Source organism: Saprolegnia diclina (assembly GCF_000281045.1).
Source record: "Saprolegnia diclina VS20 unplaced genomic scaffold supercont1.16, whole genome shotgun sequence".
Lineage (NCBI taxonomy): Eukaryota > Oomycota > Saprolegniomycetes > Saprolegniales > Saprolegniaceae > Saprolegnia > Saprolegnia diclina.
In genome coordinates, this window is record NW_008246083.1 from 7,718 (window position 1) to 22,197 (window position 14,480).

Consider the following 14,480-nt stretch of genomic DNA (forward strand, 5'->3'; position numbering starts at 1 on the left):
GCGCGGGAAATTTGAATTTACCGTGCGCGCTCGAAGCCGTTACGCGTGTCTAACGCATCTTCACGGTCCCCATCCCACGCCCTTGTCGCAAGTTGGCGCCGATCCTGCTTCTGGAAGAAGCACGTCGAGAAGCAGCACGAAGCTCCACTTATACCAAGTACACCGTATGAGATGGCTCCCCACTGTTCGTTCCCAAAAGACCTTCTTCCTAAGATCATTAGAGATGTTTCGATCGGCAGAGAGACAAGGAGGTCAAGTAGCTGTGGCCGGTGGCTTCTACTACTGACGTGGCTGCACGAGGGCTGCTTGGCGTCTCGTGAGGAATCCGCGCCGGAGGTTGTTTGCACTTGCATTTTGTATGTACATAGAATCCACGAGAGGCCTTCACTGCCTATTTTATTTGGCGCTCTCCAGTGGGAAACGATGGCGTCATATTGATGTATTTTTCTCGATTTCATACAATGTGGAAGAGATCAAACAATAGTAATATACAATAGTTGGTTGTGGGAGGATTATTAATATAAAAATCTCGGCGAGAATTCCGGCTGCGGAAAATAATTACGGTCGCATCTTCGCAGAGAACACGGCAGTAGAAGAAGTTCCACGCGGTCCTCGTCCCTCCACGTAGGCGACGGCCACGGACCATGGCGTCTCATGCTCTCTACCTTGTCCCTAGAGACAGCATGGAGCGCCCCGCCAAGGTCGTGACCATGGGCGAGTACGTCGTCGAGAAGAAGATTGGCAAGGGCTCGTATGCGCAGGTCTACCGCGGCTACCACCAGGTCACGCACGTCCCGGTTGCCGTCAAGGTCATCGACGGCTCCAAGCTCAACCCAAAGCTCCTCGACAACCTTGGCGTCGAGATCTCGATCATGCAGCAGATGAACCACCCAAACATTGTGCGCTTGTTCTCGATCACCAAGTCCAAGTCGTCCGTGCATCTCTTCATGGAGTACTGCGAGGGCGGCGACTTGTCCCAGTTTATGAAGCGCCAGCCACACGGCGTCGTCCCCGAGGCCTTGGCCCGGCACTTGATCCGCGAATTGGCCGACGGCCTCCACGCGCTCTGGCGACAGAACCTCATCCACCGCGACCTCAAGCCCCAGAACCTCCTCCTCGCCGACACCTCGCCGGTCCCGCGCCTCAAGATTGGTACGTCATGGCATGTTGAACGACACATCCGATACGATTATACATGTCCATGTAGCTGACTTTGGCTTTGCCCGGCACTTGGCCACGGCGTCGCTCGCGGAAACACTCTGCGGATCGCCGCTCTACATGGTGCACAAGGTCTTTTCTTGATTGCTCGGCCTAAACACGGCGTCTCTAGGCGCCCGAGATCATGCGCTTTCACAAGTATGACTCGAAGGCTGACCTTTGGTCGGTGGGCACCATCCTCTACGAGATGGTATCGATCGTCGCCGTGGAGCTGCTAGCTCATGACGATGCGGCGTAGATCTTTGGCCGCACGCCGTTTCATGGCGCTAGCCAAATGGAGCTCTTGCGCAATATTGAGCGGTACGAGCTGCGCTTCCCTGAGAACCACAACGTGCCACGCGACTGCATCGAACTCATGCAGGTAGTAGCTCATGGACTTGAGTAAGTTGTTGGCGGCTCACAAAGATATAGGGCTTGCTGCGGCGGGACCCGAGTCGACGCATGGGGTTTGAGGAGTTTTTTGCCCATCCGTACATTGGCAAGGAGTACGACATGACCAAGTCCATCGTGGTCCCACCGACAGCGTCGAGCCCACCTGCAGCGCCGTCCTCGACCGCACGAAGCGTGACCGCGCCTCTCGACATTCAGCGCCGCGTTCCCGAGGGTCTACCTACACATACGTCGCCGCCCACGGCCCTATTGCAGCCACTGAGCTTGGGGTCGTCGACGCGGTTGCAAGAGAGCTACCGATCGAGCGTCATGCAAAGCTATCGCCGACGAAGCGCATCGACGTCGCAGCACCGAGCAACGTCATCGATCCATCAGAACAGCCCGACGATGCCCATGAGCCCAGAGCTCGTCGCGTCGCCAACGCCCCGCATCAACCCGTTCAAGTCGAGTTTGTCGAGCACGCCGCCGACTAGCGCATTTGCGTTCACTGCGTCGTCGGCCCCATCGCTCTATTCCTCCAAACATTCGTCGGTCGCGGTCGTCCAGCGGGCCAAGCCCACGCCGGTCATCGAGTACACGTGCGACACGAGCCTCGACATAAGTTACCAGCGCATCCAAACCATGATGACAATCGCCGAGGCACTCTTGTCGCTGCCGGGAGTGGACACGACCGCGTCGTACACGTCGTCGGCGTCATCGTCGTCGTCGTCGACGCACTCGATCTCGTCGCCGACCGCGTCGAGCGATCTGGATGCCCACCCCGAAGCGCGGCGGCAGGCGAGCGCGCTGCAGTTGTACCTCATGTGCTTGCACTTTCTGCAGCATGCGTATGCGATTGCAGGGCGCAGTGTGTCGGCGCGTGCGTGGATCAACGACTGTCTCAACGTGTGTTTGGATCGCGCCGAGCAGTGCAAAAAATACTGTGGCCCGCTGCTTTTGGACGCGGCGCTGCCGAGCGGCGAAGACGTTTTGTACTACCACGCCATGCGCCTCGGCCGCGACGGCGCCGTCCAAGAGGTCCTGGGGCAATGGCCGCACGCGCTCGAGCTCTACGAACGCGCACGCGTCCTCCTCGACAGCATTTTGGCGTGGAACGAGCTCACAAAGAAGACTTCGTCGCTCTCGATGGACGACAAGCAGCGCATTGCCGTGTACGTCGATGGCTTTGCGCAGCGCATCCAGTGCGTCACCGCCAAGCAAGAACGCTAAATTCCCCAACTCACCCTAAAAACCACCACCGCGCTCTCGTTGGCGTTATCTAATACCATGCGTACCATACACCTCGTCGCCTATATGATGCAAGTCGCCCTTGGCGGCCACAACGCGACCGGTCGGCGCCGCTTCGGAGCGTGTCGATTCAAGATCGCGCGTAGCCAATCAGAGGCGCCGAGGTGTTTCGGTCGAAACGAAAAACCCCCGCCGACGGTTGAGAATAAAATTAGACGGAAAAATTTCAAATTCTCGGATTTTCATTGCTCAAGAAGCGACGCGAACGAGACGAGCATGGCCGACGCGCAGGTGAAGAAGCTCACGGACGAGATCGAGCGCCTCGAGGGCGACCTCAAGGCGCTCGAAGCCGCGTGCACGACGTCCGAGGCCGTCAAAAAGTACGTCCTCGCCTCGCCACGCGGTCCTCAACGGTATGTAGGATTGCCGAATTTTGCAACACGACGCCCGACCCGTTCCTTGGCGACAACGAGACGCCGAATCAGTGGCAGGCCAACGCACAAGGCGGCGGCGGTTGCGTCATACAGTGAAGCGCGTACACGCCCGACCCGCTCTCCTCGACCCTCCATGGTGCATGCCGATTAATGCTGTAGAAATATATTAAATTACTGTCTCGTCGCGCTTGCGGATCTGCAGCTTCGGCCTTATGCAGTCGACTCGACGAGACAAGTGCGAGCGCGGCAACGTGGCCAAGCGACGTATAACACATGGCGGTCGATTAAAAATGATGCTATTTAGTCTATCTACTTTTTCTTGGCGTTCAAAAACGCGTCGCCCTTCTTGCCTTCAAAGCCGGCGCGGTTGCCGGCCGGCTTGGACGCCTTGATCTTCTCGGCGCGGGCTTCGGCGGCCGCGGAACGCAGTTGCTTCTTGCCCGCACGCGCGTTCGAGGCCTTGGTCTTTGCGCGCTCCTTGATGCCCTTCTTCTCTGTTGACACGCGTTGTTTCCACTCCTTGGAGCTCTTTTCCTTTTGCTTGAGCTTCTTCTTGAGCTTGTTGCGGAGGAGCTTCGGGTCGTCCATGACCTTGTCGCCCGACGCCTGCTTGAGCGCCTTCTCCCAGCCCTTGGCCTGCACGACCGCACGGCCCTCTTCCGTCTTCTTGAGCTCCTCCATGCGCGCCTTGTTGTTCTCGGCCTTCTTCAAAAGGTTCTTGATGCCATGGATGCTGCGGCCGTTCCGCGTCTTCTTCTCTTCCTTCTTTTCTTGGCCGAGGAGCAAGCTGCCGTACGAGATACCGTCGCCCGAGACGTCAGGCAAGGGCGCCGCCGCCGCCTCCTCGCTGGCCGAAGCCTTCGACTTCTTGTGACCGCTCTTGTCTTGGTTGCCCGTCGGCGCCTTGCGCTTCTTGGACTTGTCTATAGGATGCAGAAGTTAGCGTCAGGCGGTTCCGAGGCTCCTCGTACCAGCATCAACCGGCGCAGGCGCCGCCTTGTCCTTCTTCGTCACCTTGTGCTCCTTGGTCGTCTGGCGCTTGGCGCGCATGGTTTCAAGGCGGCGCGCGAGGCGCTTCCGGAGCCCGTCGAGGCCCGTGAGCTCGCCTTCGTCGTCCGAGGCCTCGGCCTTGGCAGTCTCCTTCTCCTTTTCGTGGAGCTGCGTCTCTTGGTTCGTGAGCTGGAGCTTGGGGTTGAACTTGAGGCGCTTTGCGACCGGCTTGGCGGTCTCGTCCTCGGCGTCGGCCTCGAGCGCCGCAATCTGCTGGGCCTTGACGCCCTTGTGGTACTTCTTGTTCATGCTCTGCTTGAAGTTGTCTTCCGGCTCGGTCGGGAAGTACTGCGCGCTCGGGATGAGCTCCATGACGTTGCAGAAGAAGCGGTCCACGACGCCATAGTCCATCGTCGTCGTCGTCGTCATGTTGGTCTGCTCCACTACTACTAAATTGCAGCGTCGTATCCGGAAGCTCTATTGATTGGTGGTGAAGATGAGGGACCAATCGCCAAACGGGCCAATCGCAGCCGCGATGCTTTCCGCGCATTTGATTGGCTCGAAGGATACCGTGTGAGCCAATGAAACGTCGAGAAATGCGAAAAGGGCGCGGCCACGGCCAAGGTGCACATTTGAAGCGACAAAGTCAACCGGCTTCGTTTCCAATTAAGACGCGTGTGGTGGCGCGATAAGCGCCTTGACCGTGTTGCAGTTCCAGCCCTTGCTCTGGAGCTCAAAGAGCTGCTCTTGGAGGATCGCCGTGAGCTCAATCGTGCCTTTGAGAATCATGCGCAGCCCCGACTGCGTCTCCTTCTTGGGGTGGAGGCGAATCGCAGGCGTCTTGGCCGGCAACGCATCGTCGAACGGGGCCGAGTCCTTGGTCTTGGCGGCCCACAGCGCCGTCATGCGCTCAAATTCACGAAGTAGATACGATGTCGTTCGGTCGTCTTTGGACTCGGACACGCAATCGTAGTATAGAAAAGGATATCAAAAGTGTCGATGCTCAACAGGCGCTCTGGCACGTTCTCTTCGATGACGCGCACGACGACGAAATCTTCGCGGTTCTAGCCATGCCACTTCTCCATCGAACACGATTTTGTGGTCGGAACTCGCACCTTGGCCATGTAGTAGGTCTTCTTGGAGCCCTGGCGTCGCATGAGCTTGTTGGCTTGCGTCTACGGGCACATAATCGTATATCACTCGCATCTCAAATGTGGCAATTTGTCTTTATCGTACGATCTTGACTGCCACTTTTCGCTCTTGGTCGATCTTTTCTTGAAAAAGCTCAATCTACAACACAAAGTGGGATGCAAACGGCAAAAATGCGACGACGGTCGTACAGCAAAGTCCCGCTCTTTCTCCTTCTTTTTGTCGGCGGCGCGACGCAAGTACGTCTTGGACGTCGTCGATGTCTTCTACGTCCAAAGACTTCGTCAATGCCTCCAATGAAGCAATCTTGTACGACTGCAACTGTGCGGTGCGGTGCCGAGACGGGGCGATCTCGGCTCTCGAGATCACGAAAGCGAGCATGTGCCTCGACAGCTACCAGAATCCCGAGTCGTTTGGACAATGACGATCGATATGTACGTGGACGGGACGAGACGCGCGCGGGTTTCGCGCTCTCGGGACGCGGTGGCAGCGTCTGCAACGTGATGCCATGGATCGTCTCGATGAGCAGCGGCGGCTGTGCCGACTATAGGGCCATGAGTGCTGCCATCGCCCCGTACGTGTTGACACACCTCGTGCGAGACGTATCGCTTTGGGGGCGCCGAGATCGGGCGATAATTGGCTAGTACATTTAAGATCACACAGCGTCGTCGTGTCGATCGCGAGAACCTCCGCTCGGTTTCGACCCATAGAATCCTTCGGTTGGCATCATCATGTCAATGGCATTCTCTTCGGAGGTGTCCTAGTCGCATGCTCTTATATTACGATCCGTGTTTACACGCAGCAGTATTCTACATACCTCTTGAATCGGGCTCCCGTCGTCGTCGTCGTGCTGCTGCATTTTCGCTCAGTCGCAAAACGCCTTTGTGGCTAAATTTACGCGCCCAAATTAGACAGGCGTGTCATTTTTGGCTTTGGATGGCGACAGGACCGGTGCTCTACGCGGCGCTGCTCGGGCTCTCGGGCTACATGCCGCTTGCGATCCTCGTATACTTGCGTCGGCGCGGGTACCCGTCAATCCGGTTTGGCAACCCGGTGCAAACCGCGCTCTGCAGCTCGCTCGCGACGCTTGTCTCGATCGGAATGCTCGTGCTCTTGCTGCTCCGAGACTCGATCTCGTGCGCTGTTCTCGTCGGCTTTGAGTACTTTAGCGTCAACGCGACGCTCATTGCGCTCCTCGTGACCGAGCTCAGCATCGTGCTCACGTTTGAGCTCACGGAAGAGATCGCCGACCACCACGACTACAGCACGGAATCCGCGACCAAGCTCTCGCAACAACGCATCAAGGTCCTCCGCGCGATGTTGTCGCTGCGCGGCCTCGGTCTCCTCTGGGGTGTCGCGCACATTCTCTGGCTCGGGCTCCCGATCGCGATTGTCGGCCCCGAAGCGCTCGCATCCCTCCCGTCCCCAAACGCGACCGTGACCGACTGCTTTGCGCCCGTGGGCGGGGACGTCTCGCCGCTCGCCATCGTTTCGTTTGTGCACGCAAGCCTCTTCATCGCGACGTACGCGCTTCTCTCGTACTTTTTAGCGCGCGTCATGGACAACTTTGGGCTTTGCTTTCGGTACCGGCTCATGGGCGGGCTCCTCGCCCTCGTCTTTCTTGGGTACGCTGTCTGCGTTGCACTCGAAGCCAACGCGGACCTCCAAGCGGTCGGCGCGCGCTACATTCTGCTGAGCCTCGGCGGCCACGCGGTCGTGTTGGCGCAGATCGTGTTCCCGATATTCGCATCGCGCTCCGAGCGCATTTACGAAGACGGCGCGATGGTCCTGCACACGACCAAGATGAACCTCCTCGAGACGTACCTCGAGACGGCAGAGGGGTACCGCGCGTTTGCCGAGTTTGCACGCATCCAGTTCAGCTACGAGAATGCGGTCGCGTGGAAGGCGTGTGCTGATTTCAAAAAGGGCGGCGGCGACTCGCACGCGATCTACAACACGTACATCAAGGCGCAGTCGGTGCTCGAGACTAACATTCCAGGCACGCTACGCAAGTACTACTTTGACATCTTTGAGAAGAGCCGCAAGGGCCACAAGGTGCTCGGGTACCACACGGCGCTCGACAAGGACTTTGGCGTCTTTGATAAGTTTCGAGACGCCATTCTCAAGCTCATGGTGCTCGACACGCTGCCGCGCTTTCAAAACCACGCGCTTGGAAAAGGCTGGAGCCCGTTTGTCGAGACGCAAGAGAGCCACTTTGTGCTCAACCACCTCATGGACGCGATCGAGCAGCCGAAAAACCTCGTCGTACCCTTTGATGGCCAAGTGCAAACGGTCGTCGACCGCGTGCGTCGGGTGTCGTCGTCGCCGTCGGGCAAAGCCAGGAAAGAGTTTCTCCCGGACCGAAGAGAATCATAGCTTCCTAGTCTTTTCTATACAGTACAATAGTCGATCTTTCACACATAATAGCATTTTCGCCTTGGCCACACTCTTGTCAATTGGTATGTACTACAAACTAGACGAAGCGTGTGTTGTCTTGTGTCGACACGACTACCAGTACGAGCTCCAGTAAGAGTTGCGTGGAGCCGAGTAGGAATTACGGGTGCATAAAGTACGAATTAGCGCGCAACGCGGCCCTGTCGTATCCGGAAAAGTCGGCGGTTGCCGCGATCGAATACGCTCAACATTTGTATCGCGATCTAACGTGGTCGGTTTCCATCCGGATACGCAAGATCCAAATGGTGGCTGGAACGTCGCGCTTACTTTAGCTTTGTCCAAGTCACGAGTATGCCGCGAGAGAGTTATACGCCCGAAGACATTTTGGACCTCGAGACGCCGACCAAGTGTATGCGCTTCATTCTTATTGCATGGATCTTATAGGCTGCGTATGGACTAGCGTTTCTGTGCCCGATGAGCGCCAACGTCTACGGCATTGACTTTCTCAAGTTCCAGATCATCGACTACGACACGAAGCGCAAGATCTTCCAGGTAGAGTCTCGATGGTGAAATCGCTGGCTATCGACGTGGCGCCAGGTCGGCCGCGACTGTCCGCCGCGTGCAGCGGCCAAAATGGATTTTTCGCAGCCACTGGACGAAGATTCGTTTCGGAAGATTCGGTACGAGTTTTCGGAAGACGTATTGCGGCTGCCGTCGATCATGACGTCGCTCGAGTTTTGCGTCGGGCCCAAGGAGGTGCACAACTTCCGCATGATCGAGCGCCACTACTTCCGGGACGAGCTCGTCAAGTCGTATGACTTTACCTTTGGCTTTTGCATCCCGAGCTCGACCAACACGTGGGATGCCATCTACTCGGTGCCATCGCTCGACGAAGACCTCATTCAAGACATGGTCGCAAACCCTTATGCGACGGTCTCGGACAGCTTTTACTTTGTCGGCGACGAGCTCATCATGCACAACAAAGCCGAGTACAAGTACATCATCGAAGACCGCGCGCAGTCCAAGCGCTCGTACTACGACAGCGACGACGACGATGCGAAGGATGCGAAAGGCGCCAAGGCCGGCGACGCCAAGCGCGCGAGCGCCAAAGAGACCAAGTGGTCAAAGGAGGACGACTACGACGCGTAGAAACAACTCGGCGCGATATACTAACGATAGCATTAAGAACGAGTGCTTAATCGACGTCGTCACTTGTCGCGTCGAGCGACTGGTCGAGGACGCAATGCGTGCACTTGCAGGCGAGGCCAAAGCGCGCGAGCAACGACGCGCGTTTCGCCGCGCGCATGGCGGGCGTCGCGCACTCGTCGTTGTCGTCCGTCGCGTCGTACATGGTGCAGATCTCGTCGCCGGCTGCAATGTCGCGCCGCGCGTAGAGCTTCCGGAAGGGCCCGGCCTCGCGCTTGACGCGGGCGTTGGGCACACACGCGTGGTTGATGAGCGACATGATCGGGCCATGGGAGGCCAAGACGTCGTCGCCGTTACTCGCTGTGAGCGTGTACCCGAGTTGCGTCAGCGCATTCTGGCGCGCGAGCTCTTGCTTGGTCACAAACTGGGCTTTCTCGACGAGGATGAGGTCGCCGGCGCGGAAGGCCTTGGTGGCGACGAGGCCGTTGCCGCAGTGCGCCGTGCGCTGCATGTCGACGCTCGGGTTGGACGCGGCGAGGCAGACCGGCTTGTGCGCCTTCCATATCTTGCGCTGGCAGACGCCATCGCAAAAGTACGCGAGCTTGCACTGGCCGCAGAGGCGAAGCGACGGACTCTGGCGGTGGCAGGCCAAGCACACGGCCGCGGATGCCATTATTGTATTCGGCTTTGGGTGGTTTTCCACGAACCGGCACTCGTACCCGACACAAATGCCACCAGCTGGTTGGCCGCATGCAATAGTTGGGCGCACGTGCAATGCGCGATGCGGCGTCTTGACGCAGGCGGCAGCATACAGTAGACATGGCAGCATACAACGGGCACGCGTTGATGGCGTCCTCGAAGCGGTTTGACTGTCGCTTATGAAATGTCTTTGGGTGGTCCGCCGACCACAACGACCGCTGGTGCCATGCAGTGCATGTATAGCACTATTACCAGAGAGCCCCAGCACTAGAGAGTGCCAGAGACGCCGGCTGCGACGCACCAGTCTATGCACCTCGAGGCAACGGGCGGCGTGAAAGGGATCAACATACCGTCAACTGGGTTTCCTAGCCGATGCGCCGGGTAAAATTGGAAGCGGGACTCGGCAATCTTCAAGGGGCGCGTCGAACCGGCGACAAGCGAGACGACGGTAAGCAGAAGAGCTCTATGCACGCATAAAGCACAGCAAGAATGAGAGACGACGATATACAGCTGCGCCCTTCCTTATCGCCTCGTCGCCCGCGCGGCGCCGCCATCATCGACAACCAAGGCGACGTCGACGGCCAAAGTAGTAGTCCCGCGTCGTCGTCGATTGCCGCCCTCGACGAGAAGCAGCCGCACATGCTCTTGCGCCTCGGTCGCATCCGCGAAGCGCCCAAAGGCGCCGCCCACGCCTTGGCCATCACGCCCAAGGCACCGACCCGGCCGCGTGGCAATTCGCTCGACAGCGCCAAGCCCGAACTTGAGCACGACGACGCGTCGGCCATCGTCGCCCACGAGCGGCAACGGCACGGCCATCCGCTGTGCGTATCGAGTGGCACGGCGGCGCCCGCGCTCACCGCGTCGCTCTCCCCGCTCGCGCTCCTCTCGCCGTTTACGACCAAGCTCGACCTCCAGCTCTCCAAGTCGCCCGTCTTCCGCAAGACGCCGTTGCCGTGGCACAAGTCGCGCATTCAGTGGAAGAAGGGCGAGCTCATTGGCGAAGGCACGTTCGGCAAGGTGTACAAGGGCCTCAATAGCAAGACGGGCGAGCTCTTTGCCGTCAAAGCCATCGACCTCTCGGGCGACGACGACAAGAAGAAATTAGCCAAACTCGGCGAAGAGATTGCCGTCATGAAGGACCTCCAGCACGTGCACATTGTGCGCTACCAAGGCACGGACCGCGACGAGCTGCATTTCTACATCTTTATGGAGTACGTCCCGAACGGCTCGATTGCGAGGTATGTTGAGCGCTAGCCAGCCCTAAGTCTCATTTTGCGTAGCATGCTCGCGCAGTTTGGCGTCTTTGGCGTCGAAATGATTCAAAAATTCACGCGTCAGATCCTCGAGGGCGTCGCGTACCTTCACAGCAAAGGCATCATCCACCGCGACATCAAAGGTCCGTGCTCCAGCGTTGCCGACGCTTGCCAAGCCTTTGACTAGGCGCCAACGTACTCGTCAACGAGCACGGGCAAGCCAAGCTCGCCGACTTTGGCTGCTCCAAGCAAGTGCCATCGACAACGACGACCGACAGCCTCGAAGAGAGCTTGCGCTCGATCCGCGGGTCGGTTCCATGGATGGCGCCCGAAGGTAGACATCGATCGTCGTCGGCAGGTCAACATGTATCGGCCTAGTCGTTCAGCAAACGGGCCACGATTGCAAGGCAGATATATGGAGCGTCGGTGCGACCGTGCTCGAGATGGCGACCGCGCACCACCCGTGGCCCGCGAATACGAACCACTTGTCGGTCATGTACCACTTGGCGGTCAAGCCGTCGAGTCCGCCGATCCCGATCGATTTGCCGCCATTGGCAAAAGCCTTTCTGGCGCGCTGTTTCTGCATTGATGCGCGCGGTCCTCTCGCTACGGCCATGAGAACGGGATATTTGGCTCATGCGCGTGCTGGTGTAGAGCGCGCGACGGCGACCGAGCTGCTCGCCCATCCCTTCCTGCGCTGACCGGCGGCGCAGATGATGATTTAACTTAAACAGCGGCCACTTAGTATAGCTATGCATATACACAACGACGACTGTACGTATGGAACGGTGTTGTTGTTGTTGGGGAAGGGGTAGGGTTACGCACCGACGACCAAGTACAGTACTAAAGACGGTTGACGTCTGGTTCAATTTTCAAAGTACTACACTTGGTGTGGTGGTAGTCGTCGCGTTGACTGCGACGAGTTAGTATGCGCTTCGTACCTGACTCGATGCTTGAGCGAGTGCTATGCGAGCTATGCGTCCGTGTCTTTGGGATGGCAAGTTGCGTGCGTTCAGACAATCGACGAATTTCGATCGCATTCTCGAACGGTCCAACACTCAAAACGAGCTCAATTGAGTTTGCCATTGCTTCAACCCGATAATCTTTCAGATTCAAAGTGGCCGCAGAACGCAAAGACGTACGTTGCGCACGATGCTGTCGACACGACTCCTTGCCCGCCGACTTGTGCCGATGCACCGCCATGGCGTCGTCTACCGAGGCCTCGCCTCGTGGGTGAACCCGGAGAACGTGCCGCAGGGCGAGAGCCTCGCCAAGTACGGCCGCGACCTCACCGTCATGGCCCGCGACGGCAAGCTGGACCCGGTCATTGGCCGCGAAGACGAGATCCGCCGCGCGGTGCAGGTGCTCTCGCGCCGGACCAAGAACAACCCGGTCTTGATCGGCGAGCCTGGTGTTGGCAAGACCGCGATCGCCGAGGGCCTCGCGCAGCGCATTGCGTCGGGCGAGGTGCCTGAAAGCATGAAGAAGAAGAGCGTTGTCGCACTCGACTTGGCTGCGCTTGTCGCTGGCGCCAAGTTCCGCGGCGAGTTTGAAGAGCGTCTCAAGGGCGTGCTCAAGGACGTCGAAGGCAGCAACGGCGACGTCATCTTGTTCATTGACGAACTGCACATGCTCATGGGCGCGGGTGGCGGCGACGGCACGATGGACGCGGCCAACATGCTCAAGCCCGCGCTCGCTCGCGGGTCGCTGCACTGCATGGGCGCCACAACGCTCGACGAATACCGTACGAAACCTATCTTATTTCATGCTGTGGCGAATCTGCATTTTGGCTGTAGGCAAGTACATTGAGAAGGATGCGGCGCTGGCTCGCCGGTTCCAGTCGGTGCTCGTGGTCGAGCCGTCGGTCGAAGCGACCGTCACGATCCTGCGAGGCCTCAAGGAAAAATACGAAGTGCACCACGGCGTCCGCATCGCCGACAACGCGCTCGTGCAGGCCGCACAACTCGCTCATCGGTGCGTTCTTCCTCCGCGTCTTGTCTGACTCTAGGCGAAGGTACATTGCGGATCGCAAGATGCCCGACAAGGCCATCGATTTGGTCGACGAGGCGGCGTCGCGCCTGCGCCTTGAGCAAGAGTCCAAGCCCGAAGCCATCGAGCACCTCGAGCGCCGCATCATCATGCGCAAGATCGAGAAGGAAGCGTTGCGCCATGAAGACGACGCGGCGTCGATCAAGCAAAAAGCGATCGTCGACGCCGACCTCGTCGCGATGGAAGCGGAGCTCCGCGAGCTCACGACCGAGTGGCAAGAAGAAAAGACGCGTCTCGAGAGCCTCAAGTCGACCAAGAAGCGGCTCGAGGAAGCCCGGCGCGAGCTCGAAATGGCCCAGCGCCGCGGTGACTTTGCCCGCGCCGGCGAGCTCAAGCACGGTGTCATCCCGCGCCTCGAAGCCGAGTCGGAGGCCGACGACGTGGCCGAGGCGTCACCGTCCAATCCCAAGCTCCTGCTTGGTGACGCTGTCACGTCCGACCACATTGCCGCCGTGGTGGCCAAAGCCACGGGCATTCCAGTCTCGAACCTCTTGTCAGGAGAGAAGAAGCGGCTCCTCGAGATGGAAGCGTCGCTCAGCGCCCGCGTCGTCGGCCAAGACGACGCAGTGACTGCGGTCAGCGACTGCATTCGACTCGCGCGCGCCGGGCTTCACTCGCACACGCGGCCACTCGGCGTCTTCCTCTTCCTCGGGCCCACGGGTGTCGGCAAGACGGAGCTCACGAAGGCGCTGGTCGAGTTTCTCTTCCAGGACCCGTCAGCACTCACGCGCATCGACATGTCCGAGTACATGGAGAAGCACTCGGTGTCGCGGCTCATTGGTGCGCCACCGGGCTACGTCGGGTACGAGGAAGGCGGCACGCTCACGGAAGCTGTGCGCCGGCGTCCGTACCAAGTGGTGCTCTTTGATGAATTTGAGAAAGCCCATCGCGACGTATCGAACCTGCTCCTGCAAGTGTTTGACGAAGGCCGCCTCACCGACTCGCAAGGACGCCTTGTCGACTTCCGCAACACGGTCATCATTTGCACGAGCAACCTCGGCTCGGACGTGCTTGCGACCTTGCCCGAGGTACGTAGCCTATTCCGGAGGCTGCTGAGTTGAGGCGAGTAGGGCGCGCCGAGTGTCGACGCGGAAGCCGACGTGCTCCATGTGGTCCGTCAGCACTACGCCCCCGAGTTTTTGAATCGCATTGACGAGAGTGTTCTCTTCAACCGGCTAGGCCGAAGCCAGATTCGGTCGATTGTCGACTTGCAGCTCAACGACGTCCGCGCGCTCTTGGACGAACGCGAGCTCGAGCTCCATGTCTCGGACGACGCCAAGCAGTGGCTCGCAGACGAAGGGTACAGCCCCATGTACGGCGCCCGCCCGCTCAAGCGCGTGATCCACAAGCAGCTGCTCACGCCGCTCTCGAAGCGCATCTTGGTCGGCAGCTACAAGGCCGGTGACACGGTCCGCGTCACGACCAAGCCGGCGGGGGATTCGCGCGCCAAGGAGCTTGTGTTTGAGTAGAAACAATATATGGACGCATTGGATAGTGGATCGGCGCTCTTATATCCCGTATCCCGATGTGG

At 58.9% G+C, this 14,480-nt stretch overlaps 9 protein-coding genes across 11 annotated transcripts in view; 6 read left to right on the top strand and 3 right to left on the bottom strand.

Moving 5' to 3' along the window:
• The window catches only part of SDRG_05852 (ULK/ULK protein kinase), a gene marked incomplete at its 3' end in the record, with an annotated part of 3,167 nt that extends 350 nt beyond the window's left edge, over positions 1–2,817 (top strand). The window contains exons 2-6 of the mRNA XM_008611592.1: positions 677–1,152; positions 1,208–1,281; positions 1,331–1,408; positions 1,457–1,579; positions 1,630–2,817. Coding sequence (XP_008609814.1) covers positions 677–1,152; positions 1,208–1,281; positions 1,331–1,408; positions 1,457–1,579; positions 1,630–2,817 — 1,939 coding nt within the window. The remainder of the gene's footprint in view (positions 1–676; positions 1,153–1,207; positions 1,282–1,330; positions 1,409–1,456; positions 1,580–1,629) is intronic.
• Positions 2,818–3,111: 294 nt separating this feature from the next.
• Positions 3,112–3,365, top strand: SDRG_05853 (hypothetical protein; the record flags this gene model as incomplete). Its single annotated transcript, XM_008611593.1, has 2 exons — positions 3,112–3,215; positions 3,257–3,365. 2 exons carry the CDS (start codon positions 3,112–3,114, stop codon positions 3,363–3,365), a joined length of 213 nt encoding a protein of 70 aa, XP_008609815.1.
• A 145-nt stretch (positions 3,366–3,510) lies between these two features.
• On the bottom strand, positions 3,511–4,734 carry SDRG_05854 (hypothetical protein). Its single transcript, XM_008611594.1, has 2 exons — positions 4,241–4,734; positions 3,511–4,192 (listed from the first exon to the last, which is right to left on the bottom strand). The coding sequence occupies exons 1-2, from the start codon at positions 4,686–4,688 to the stop codon at positions 3,579–3,581; spliced, it is 1,062 nt and encodes a 353-aa protein (XP_008609816.1). The 5' UTR covers positions 4,689–4,734; the 3' UTR covers positions 3,511–3,578.
• A 156-nt stretch (positions 4,735–4,890) lies between these two features.
• SDRG_05855 lies at positions 4,891–6,287 on the bottom strand. 2 transcript variants are annotated; one of them, XM_008611595.1, is made up of 10 exons: positions 6,226–6,287; positions 6,096–6,168; positions 5,999–6,048; positions 5,847–5,952; positions 5,725–5,801; positions 5,600–5,674; positions 5,496–5,549; positions 5,375–5,434; positions 5,248–5,323; positions 4,891–5,182 (listed from the first exon to the last, which is right to left on the bottom strand). In XM_008611595.1, the coding sequence occupies exons 1-10, from the start codon at positions 6,265–6,267 to the stop codon at positions 4,926–4,928; spliced, it is 870 nt and encodes a 289-aa protein (XP_008609817.1). In that variant the 5' UTR covers positions 6,268–6,287; the 3' UTR covers positions 4,891–4,925. The 2 variants fall into 2 exon arrangements, with proteins under 2 accessions (XP_008609817.1, XP_008609818.1); XM_008611596.1 differs by having other exon boundaries at positions 5,722–5,801.
• A 57-nt stretch (positions 6,288–6,344) lies between these two features.
• SDRG_05856 (hypothetical protein) lies at positions 6,345–7,854 on the top strand (the record flags this gene model as incomplete). Its single annotated transcript, XM_008611597.1, has 1 exon — positions 6,345–7,854. The coding sequence occupies one exon, from the start codon at positions 6,345–6,347 to the stop codon at positions 7,782–7,784; it is 1,440 nt and encodes a 479-aa protein (XP_008609819.1). The 3' UTR covers positions 7,785–7,854.
• Positions 7,855–8,144: 290 nt separating this feature from the next.
• Positions 8,145–9,066, top strand: SDRG_05857 (hypothetical protein). The gene is made up of 3 exons (XM_008611598.1): positions 8,145–8,211; positions 8,263–8,354; positions 8,400–9,066. The coding sequence occupies exons 1-3, from the start codon at positions 8,154–8,156 to the stop codon at positions 8,949–8,951; spliced, it is 702 nt and encodes a 233-aa protein (XP_008609820.1). The 5' UTR covers positions 8,145–8,153; the 3' UTR covers positions 8,952–9,066.
• Positions 8,998–9,621, bottom strand: SDRG_05858 (hypothetical protein; the record flags this gene model as incomplete). Its single annotated transcript, XM_008611599.1, has 1 exon — positions 8,998–9,621. One exon carries the CDS (start codon positions 9,619–9,621, stop codon positions 8,998–9,000), a length of 624 nt encoding a protein of 207 aa, XP_008609821.1.
• A 353-nt stretch (positions 9,622–9,974) lies between these two features.
• Positions 9,975–11,686, top strand: SDRG_05859. 2 transcript variants are annotated; one of them, XM_008611600.1, is made up of 5 exons: positions 9,975–10,885; positions 10,928–11,043; positions 11,088–11,234; positions 11,279–11,497; positions 11,555–11,686. In XM_008611600.1, exons 1-5 carry the CDS (start codon positions 10,137–10,139, stop codon positions 11,599–11,601), a joined length of 1,278 nt encoding a protein of 425 aa, XP_008609822.1. In that variant the 5' UTR covers positions 9,975–10,136; the 3' UTR covers positions 11,602–11,686. The 2 variants fall into 2 exon arrangements, with proteins under 2 accessions (XP_008609822.1, XP_008609823.1); XM_008611601.1 differs by having other exon boundaries at positions 11,279–11,686.
• Positions 11,687–11,986: 300 nt separating this feature from the next.
• SDRG_05860 (ATP-dependent Clp protease ATP-binding subunit ClpB) lies at positions 11,987–14,469 on the top strand. The gene is made up of 4 exons (XM_008611602.1): positions 11,987–12,644; positions 12,697–12,874; positions 12,915–13,977; positions 14,020–14,469. Exons 1-4 carry the CDS (start codon positions 12,053–12,055, stop codon positions 14,416–14,418), a joined length of 2,232 nt encoding a protein of 743 aa, XP_008609824.1. The 5' UTR covers positions 11,987–12,052; the 3' UTR covers positions 14,419–14,469.
• Positions 14,470–14,480: the final 11 nt, after the last annotated feature.

Coding starts and splice junctions, on each gene's coding strand:
- SDRG_05859 (XM_008611601.1), top strand. CDS start 10,137: ATGAGAGACGACGATATACAGCTGCGCCCTTCCTTATCGCCTCGTCGC. Junction 11,044..11,087: donor CATCCACCGCGACATCAAAG/GTCCGTGCTCCA, acceptor GCCTTTGACTAG/GCGCCAACGTACTCGTCAAC. Junction 11,235..11,278: donor TCCATGGATGGCGCCCGAAG/GTAGACATCGAT, acceptor GTATCGGCCTAG/TCGTTCAGCAAACGGGCCAC.
- SDRG_05860 (XM_008611602.1), top strand. CDS start 12,053: ATGCTGTCGACACGACTCCTTGCCCGCCGACTTGTGCCGATGCACCGC. Junction 12,645..12,696: donor CACAACGCTCGACGAATACC/GTACGAAACCTA, acceptor TTTTGGCTGTAG/GCAAGTACATTGAGAAGGAT. Junction 12,875..12,914: donor GCCGCACAACTCGCTCATCG/GTGCGTTCTTCC, acceptor CTCTAGGCGAAG/GTACATTGCGGATCGCAAGA.
- SDRG_05854 (XM_008611594.1), bottom strand. CDS start 4,688: ATGACGACGACGACGACGATGGACTATGGCGTCGTGGACCGCTTCTTC. Junction 4,193..4,240: donor GCCTGCGCCGGTTGATGCTG/GTACGAGGAGCC, acceptor TGCATCCTATAG/ACAAGTCCAAGAAGCGCAAG.
- SDRG_05857 (XM_008611598.1), top strand. CDS start 8,154: ATGCCGCGAGAGAGTTATACGCCCGAAGACATTTTGGACCTCGAGACG. Junction 8,212..8,262: donor CCTCGAGACGCCGACCAAGT/GTATGCGCTTCA, acceptor CGTATGGACTAG/CGTTTCTGTGCCCGATGAGC. Junction 8,355..8,399: donor CGAAGCGCAAGATCTTCCAG/GTAGAGTCTCGA, acceptor ACGTGGCGCCAG/GTCGGCCGCGACTGTCCGCC.
- SDRG_05855 (XM_008611596.1), bottom strand. CDS start 6,267: ATGCAGCAGCACGACGACGACGACGGGAGCCCGATTCAAGAG. Junction 5,675..5,721: donor CGCACCGCACAGTTGCAGTC/GTACAAGATTGC, acceptor CTTTGGACGTAG/AAGACATCGACGACGTCCAA. Junction 5,324..5,374: donor AGACCTACTACATGGCCAAG/GTGCGAGTTCCG, acceptor TGGCATGGCTAG/AACCGCGAAGATTTCGTCGT.